Source organism: Trachymyrmex septentrionalis, unplaced genomic scaffold (genome assembly GCF_001594115.1).
Source record: "Trachymyrmex septentrionalis isolate Tsep2-gDNA-1 unplaced genomic scaffold, Tsep1.0 scaffold21, whole genome shotgun sequence".
Classification (NCBI taxonomy): domain Eukaryota; kingdom Metazoa; phylum Arthropoda; class Insecta; order Hymenoptera; family Formicidae; genus Trachymyrmex; species Trachymyrmex septentrionalis.
This window is the reverse complement of record NW_017305288.1, coordinates 262,901-269,933: the sequence shown is the minus strand read 5'-3', so window position 1 is coordinate 269,933 and position 7,033 is coordinate 262,901. Positions and strand designations below refer to the sequence as shown.

At 36.7% G+C, this 7,033-nt stretch overlaps 1 protein-coding gene across 1 annotated transcript; it reads right to left on the bottom strand.

The window, feature by feature from the left end:
- Nucleotides 1-4,658: 4,658 nt before the first annotated feature.
- On the bottom strand, nucleotides 4,659-6,204 carry LOC108747981. Its single transcript, XM_018485917.1, has 3 exons — nucleotides 5,270-6,204; nucleotides 4,908-5,221; nucleotides 4,659-4,702 (listed from the first exon to the last, which is right to left on the bottom strand). Exons 1-3 carry the CDS (start codon nucleotides 6,202-6,204, stop codon nucleotides 4,659-4,661), a joined length of 1,293 nt encoding a protein of 430 aa, XP_018341419.1.
- Nucleotides 6,205-7,033: the final 829 nt, after the last annotated feature.

Here is a 7,033-nt window from a genome sequence, read left to right as displayed (position 1 = left end):
CAACCTAAAATTTTTTAAAATTACAATTTTCTACGATAAAATAGATGATAAATAAAAAATAATGCATGACAATCGATAACTCTCCCTCCAAGAAACATGGAGAACACTCCTTTTCTTCTTTCGGAAATATCGGACTGAGTGCCGGAAGTTGACTCATTTTTTCGTTTGTCACGTTCCCAGCCAGCCCAGGAGTCCCAGAACCGCGATCCATCGACTATTTCGTGAGGTGACGGCGCAGATCCTCGGTGACGCGACGAGAATGGCCGACGTTGCGGCGTTCAATTTGAGGGGTTAAAAATGCGTTTCGTTAAGGGGACGCGTGATTATGGGACTCCTTCTGACAACGCAGAGAAAGGAATGGCCGGTCGCACCTTGCTCCTTAACGAGGACGCGCGCGATTCGAGTCCACGGGGTGCACGTAATCTTCAATACACACAGACAAATCCGTACTGATGAATCGTGCGTATTCACACCCTGGTCCCCTTAACCCTTCCTTTCTCGCTTCCTTCCTTCTTTCGCTGCATGCTGTCGAACGAACGCCTTAGCGCGACGCGTGAGACTGCCTTTCGTCGTTGAAGCTTTTAACTCTATCGAACGAAATTGCTTCCCCGCCGAGAAAAGATGCTCCTCCGTCATCCGTCGAAATTGGATTATTAATGAAAATCAATACGTTTTTATTGTGGTTTTTATGGATTACATCATTTATTGTGGTTTTTATTGGATTATATCACTGGATTATATTACTTTTTAAAATTACTATTGCTCCGTACAATTTCTATAATTAATGACAAAGTTTCTTAGAAAAATAATAGGAATATTATAATATGTTGTATTATTGTATTATTGATTTTAACTTGCCATATCGCCCATTTTGGATGACGCATAAAATTCGTAAGAATTCTGGTATTCATTTGTGCAGAGTAATGATTTTATTTACGCAATTAAAAATGATTTTAATAAATATTTAAAATATTAAGTAACGATATAAATTATTAATATTAAGTAAAAATTAACTGAAAAATGTTAAATACAATTTAGTAAAGATGGTCATATTCGATCAAGACAGCTGTCCTAATGCCTATAATAATATTTTTGTGTAAATTTTACACTAGTTCAGGAATATAAATTATGTTAGAAAACAATATAATATTAGCTCAATACCAAAAATAATATAAGCTTAATGCCAAAATCAGTTTAGCAGTATTAAATTATACTATGTTACAAGAAGTGAGGCTTGAATAATTATTTGAATAATTTTACTATATATCGATAAAAATTTACCTGTTATATGATATCAAACATCTGTGATCACGAATGTCGTGTTATTTTATGTAACGTGCACGACAATAAGACTACACATAATAATGACAGACTGCTGTTAATTTTATATTTTATGTCGTACAAATATCGTATAAATGATATGTGAACATATAAGATAGTTAAGATTGAGGACATATCATTATTGCGAACGTCTGTATTTCGCGTTTATAATTCATCTCACTAAATATCTGACGTAAAAACCGCGTTCCACAACGGATGAGAATCCTCTCTAATCCGTGTCTTTTGTCAGGTCTTAAAAGAAGATCATTACTCTGGCGAATATAAAGTCTTTGTCGTCGTTAATTGCCTGGCTCGTTAATGACGACCGCGCGATTACGATGGCATAAGTGGCGATTAATACGTTCGTAAAAGTAAGACAGGGATGGAAGGTGCATCGGCTGTGTTACGAGCTGTAACTCAATTTTTATCTCCCCGTGGGAAAGACGCAGCCCCATTTTTATCATTGCGCTGTTTACCATCTAGAGCCCGCTACACGTTATTTTCTAGATGTCTTGCGCGGAATCGGGAAATCGTGGGGAAACACTCACGTACTGGGATTTACAACAGAAAGTCGGGAATGCTGTGAGATGTATTAGAACGCGTGTGTGTGCTCGTTGATGGGATTTTCTTAGGAGGGTTGCGACGGTACTAATGTATTTATATAAATTTTGCATTACAATTTAACGCGATATCCGTGAACTTTATACAAGTTTGCTTTAGCGTTTGCGAGCTTTTATCGTCGAAAAATGATTGATTTAAATATACTGCAAAGTATTTATCTTTATGTGTGTTTTACAATGTAATACACGTATTATTTTGTACAAGTACTTGTATATATTTTGTATCTTATTATTTTGTAGAAATTTTCCTATAACGATTAAGGGAATGCTGGAGCGAATTATAGTGCAAAATTATGGTGAAAACTCAAATTTTGGTGGGCATAATTGATCAAAATAATTTTTTTTCGGAAATTCATTTATTTATTGTCTCTCTCCCTTTCTCTACCTTGTTTTCTGGTTAGTGAACGATTTCTATTGTACTTCCAAAAGAGAAAAATACTTTTATATTCTCGTTACACAATAAAAGTTTTACATATTTTATTATAACTTCATTAAAATAACTTTAGTATAAACACAGAACAATTTGCATTCTATGACAATATACAAATCTGCCATGCATGCATAATTCTCTAAACATACATTTATTGAAATCTTTTCTGAATTTAACATTTTCTTTTATTTTTAAATTGTTTATATCTATTTATACTTTTATTTCTCATTTCTTTATATCCTCAACAATTAAGTTTTATTTTGTACTTGTAATCTCGACCGATTTCTAGAAAGATGCACTATAATGAACTTCTATTTCTTCTTTCATTTCTTTCTATCTTTGTTTTTGCTTTCCCTTGAACTATGTCGCCTTCTGGAAGTAAGAAATTCTAACTTTATGTATTTAAAATATTTTTATTATATAATATTGAATTTAATTAGGTTGATTATTTTGGAGGTATGTATTAATTCGGGTAATTTTTTTAACATTATTGGAGCTTAAGATTTTGGGTTATGTGCAAGAGTGGAAGGGTAAGTAAGATTTAGGGGGTTGCAGCCTTTTAGTGATGCGTTTAAATTATTTAGGAAAGAGCTATTTATTATCTATCAAATCAAATTATTATATATATTACATTTGTCTAGTTGTTTTATTTATATTGATAATAAGAAATTAATTATTGTATGGGTATATTACAATACTAATATTTATTGTTTAAATAATAATAACTTTGTTGAGTGCAACATAAATTAAAAATTAAGAAATAATAAAATTTCATACAAACAACATTTATTATAAATATGTAGACTTATCGTTTATCGTTTAGCAATTAATTTCTTATTTATTAATAAAAAAATTGGGACTAATCTGTTGCGATTGTATCTTTTATTATGTATTTTATCACTTCGACTCATAGTTGACTTGTACGAGCTGGAATCACTATGTGTTAATATGTTGTTAGCAACATATACAATAAATTATTATTACTGCAATATCATTGTTTATAAACTTAATGAAATAGTTATCAAGCCATGAATAACCGATTTTATATTTATAAGTTATATATTTATAATTGGAAAATAAAAAATTATAAGATTATTAAGATTTATATTAAATACTTTAATATAAAATATAATCTTAAAAATATAAACAAAATAAACAAAATAAATGGCGAAAAAGAGTCGTCGCATAATATATATAATTAAAGATAACAGTCAAAGATACATAAAATAAAATAAAATAAAAAGTACAACGGCGTATATTAAAATATAAAACAAACAAGTTTCGGCTGCTGGATTGAGCCCTCCTCAGATGTAAAAAGAATACAATATAAAAGATATAAAAAGAGCATAAAAGAATACAGCAAAGAAAGATAATAAAAATCGATAACATTCAGTGACGCAACATTTTTAACGCGCGGAAATCAGCAAATGTGATGGATCTCGACGTAGCTTAATGTTGTATGTGCGATAGGGCAATCAAACCGATGTTAAGAGACATAGTCAAGTGCTGACTGAAAAACGGAAAAGGAAGGGAACTCATAAAAGACAAGTAAACTAAAAAACTTTAAAACTTAAAATCAAAACACGCCGCAGATAAGAAGCCAAGTGCTCACTCACCAACGCATCCGAACAGGAAATGAAAATCGCCGCAATGCATGACAAGTGTGAAAATCCCTGACAATGATAGGGATGTAATCGTCGAAGTCAGACATGTCAACATCGCACATGACACCGACCGCTCGCTAAGACGGCACGCGACGCACTGAGAGAGGAGACGGGTCGACAGGATCGAAAGTCAGACTTTGTTTATTATCGGTAAATATGCCTTATTAAGACCCTCGGTGTCGGTCTGCAAATTGAGACTGTTCTTCTGTTTTTTAATATGTAGCATCTCCGAAATCAAGCGCTTTCTATACGAAGGTTCCTCGTCTAATATCAGAACATTGTCCCATTGAAAATCGTGATTGTGACTCAACCTATGATCGGTGATGACAGAGCGGGCAGATGTTTTGTGTCTAATATGATTACGATGTTCGGCAATCCTAGTTTTTAATTGTCTGCCCGTCTGTCCAACGTAAGAAGCGTCACAATCATTACACAGAATTTTATAAACAACGTTGCTTTTCGAAGTGCTGGGACAAGAATCCTTCTGGACTCTTATATATTTGCCCATTTTGTTGGGGCTGCGGAAGGCCACCCTGATATCACTTTTGCTTTTATTCAAAGATCTAAGTTTCTCTGTATGAAGCGGAATGAAAGGTACCGTAAGCCAAGAAGCAGGTTTATTAGTTAAGTCAATGTCAGTCTCGGTATCGTGTAACCTGTGTCTATTTCTAATCAAATTTTTGATCCTATGATTGATGGAGTCAAAGATAAAATCTAGTGGATAGTCATTCAGAAGTAAAATGTCAATGATGGAGGTCAAATTTTTTGTGTGAAACTTAACGTCGGATAATAAAAAGGCTCTGTCGACTAATGAAAAGATGGTTCCTTTCTTCTGCGTCAATGGATGATTAGAGTGGAAGTTTAAGAATCTACCTGAAAACGTTGGCTTACGGTACCAATCGAAATTAAAGCGATTATTGTCGACAGACACAGTGACGTCCAAGAAATTGATCGTTTTTCCGCCTCTCTCTACGGTAAACTGTAGGCGCGGATGGAATGCATTAAATCTCTCTAATAGCACGTCGATCTGAGAGGGGGGCAACGCAGTACATATGTCGTCAACGTATCTATAATAGAACAGAATGTCCAAATTTACAGACATCAAGGACACCGTCTCCAATCTCCTCAACACTAGGTCCGCAATCACCGGCGATAATGGAGAGCCCATGGGGGTGCCAAAGCTCTGCCTGTAAAAAACATTGTCAAAGACAAAAAACGAAGAGTCCAGGACAAACCGTATTGCTCCCAAAAATTCTCTCTTAGGTAGAGAGCAATCCCCAGAAACCGCCGGCCAATGTTCGTCAACGCAATCGATCGCCACCTCCGTTGGCACGTTCGTGAACAGAGAGGTAACGTCCAAAGACGTCAACTCATGTGTCCCCGTAAAGTGCACATCCCTCAGCCTTTCGACCAGTTCAAAGCTGTTTTTTATATAACTGTCAGCTCTCGGGATGGCCTTAAATAGTTTCTTGTGTAAAAAAGTAGCCAAAGGATGCAGCGGACTGCCCACCGACGACACTATTATTCTAAGGGGACAATCAGGCTTGTGAATCTTTGGCAGCCCATAAGCCCTCGGGAGAGAACCGTCGCTGCAGTACAAAGCTTTATACTCAGAGTCCTTGATGTGACCTCTGGTCTTCCACCCAGTGAGCATAGACCTCAAGGCTGATGTAAGCTTTTTGGTCGGATCTCTTTTAATAGGGACATACGTGTCTGAGTCCCCCAATAACTCGGTCATCTTGTCTCTGTAAACGTCCCTATCCATGGCCACCGTGACATTGCCCTTATCCGCCAGAGTAAACACGACGTTAGGATGCGCCGTCAAAAACGATCGAGTGTCCGACTCCAATACAGTCAAACACTTATGAATGTCAGAAGTGAAGACCGGAGACGAGATGATGCTTTTCATGATGGGAATAGATTGATTAATCACATCAATTCTCCTATCTAAGGGCATTCTCAGTGTGCCACTCTCAATCCCCTTGATGCAGTCAAAAATGATCCTGTTCTTATTGGTAAGGGGGAGCGCGAAGTTGTCACCCAGTTGCAGGAAACATTGAACATTGTGAGGGATAACACACGAGGACAAGTTCAGAAACCAGCCGTCTCTGACAGTGGACAGAGACGACGGAACCTGTGGATGGAAGGAGTTGGGAGAAATGGAAATCATAGGACTGGGCGAATTATTAGTTGGAAAGGAAGAAGGGTCGACTACGTACGGAGCTGGGTTAACAAGAGAGTCGCGCCCCAAAAATTCAAAGGAATTCCCCGAAGCTGAATTGACTGGTTTATGGACAGAGTCGAGACTGTATTGAATGGGCACGATCCCAACGATGGATCGCTTAAACTTTTTATTTATTAGCCATCGGAGCTTGGAATCGAGCCTCTCACTTTCTTCGTATAGAATACCTTCGTATAGAAAGCGCTTGATTTCAGAGATGCTACATATTAAAAAACAGAAGAACAGTCTCAATTTGCAGACCGACACCGAGGGTCTTAATAAGGCATATCTACCGATAATAAACAAAGTCTGACTTTCGATCCTGTCGACCCGTCTCCTCTCTCAGTGCGTCGCGTGCCGTCTTAGCGAGCGTTCGGTGTCATGTGCTATGTTGACATGTCTGACTTCGACGATTACATCCCTATCATTGTCAGGGATTTTCACACTTGTCATGCATTGCGGCGATTTTCATTTCCTGTTCGGATGCGTTGGTGAGTGAGCACTTGGCTTCTTATCTGCGGCGTGTTTTGATTTTAAGTTTTAAAGTTTTTTAGTTTACTTGTCTTTTATGAGTTCCCTTCCTTTTCCGTTTTTCAGTCAGCACTTGACTATGTCTCTTAACATCGGTTTGATTGCCCTATCGCACATACAACATTAAGCTACGTCGAGATCCATCACATTTGCTGATTTCCGCGCGTTAAAAATGTTGCGTCACTGAATGTTATCGATTTTTATTATCTTTCTTTGCTGTATTCTTTTATGCTCTTTTTATATCTTT

Bases quoted from the DNA above. Each gene is read 5' to 3' on its own strand.
- LOC108747981 (XM_018485917.1), bottom strand. From the start codon at position 6,204: ATGATTTCCATTTCTCCCAACTCCTTCCATCCACAGGTTCCGTCGTCT. The intron at 5,222-5,269 runs GTTTGTCCTGGA...TGTTTTTTACAG, and splicing joins GAATTTTTGGGAGCAATACG to GCAGAGCTTTGGCACCCCCA. The intron at 4,703-4,907 runs GTAGATTCTTAA...AAATTTGATTAG, and splicing joins CCGTAAGCCAACGTTTTCAG to AAATAGACACAGGTTACACG.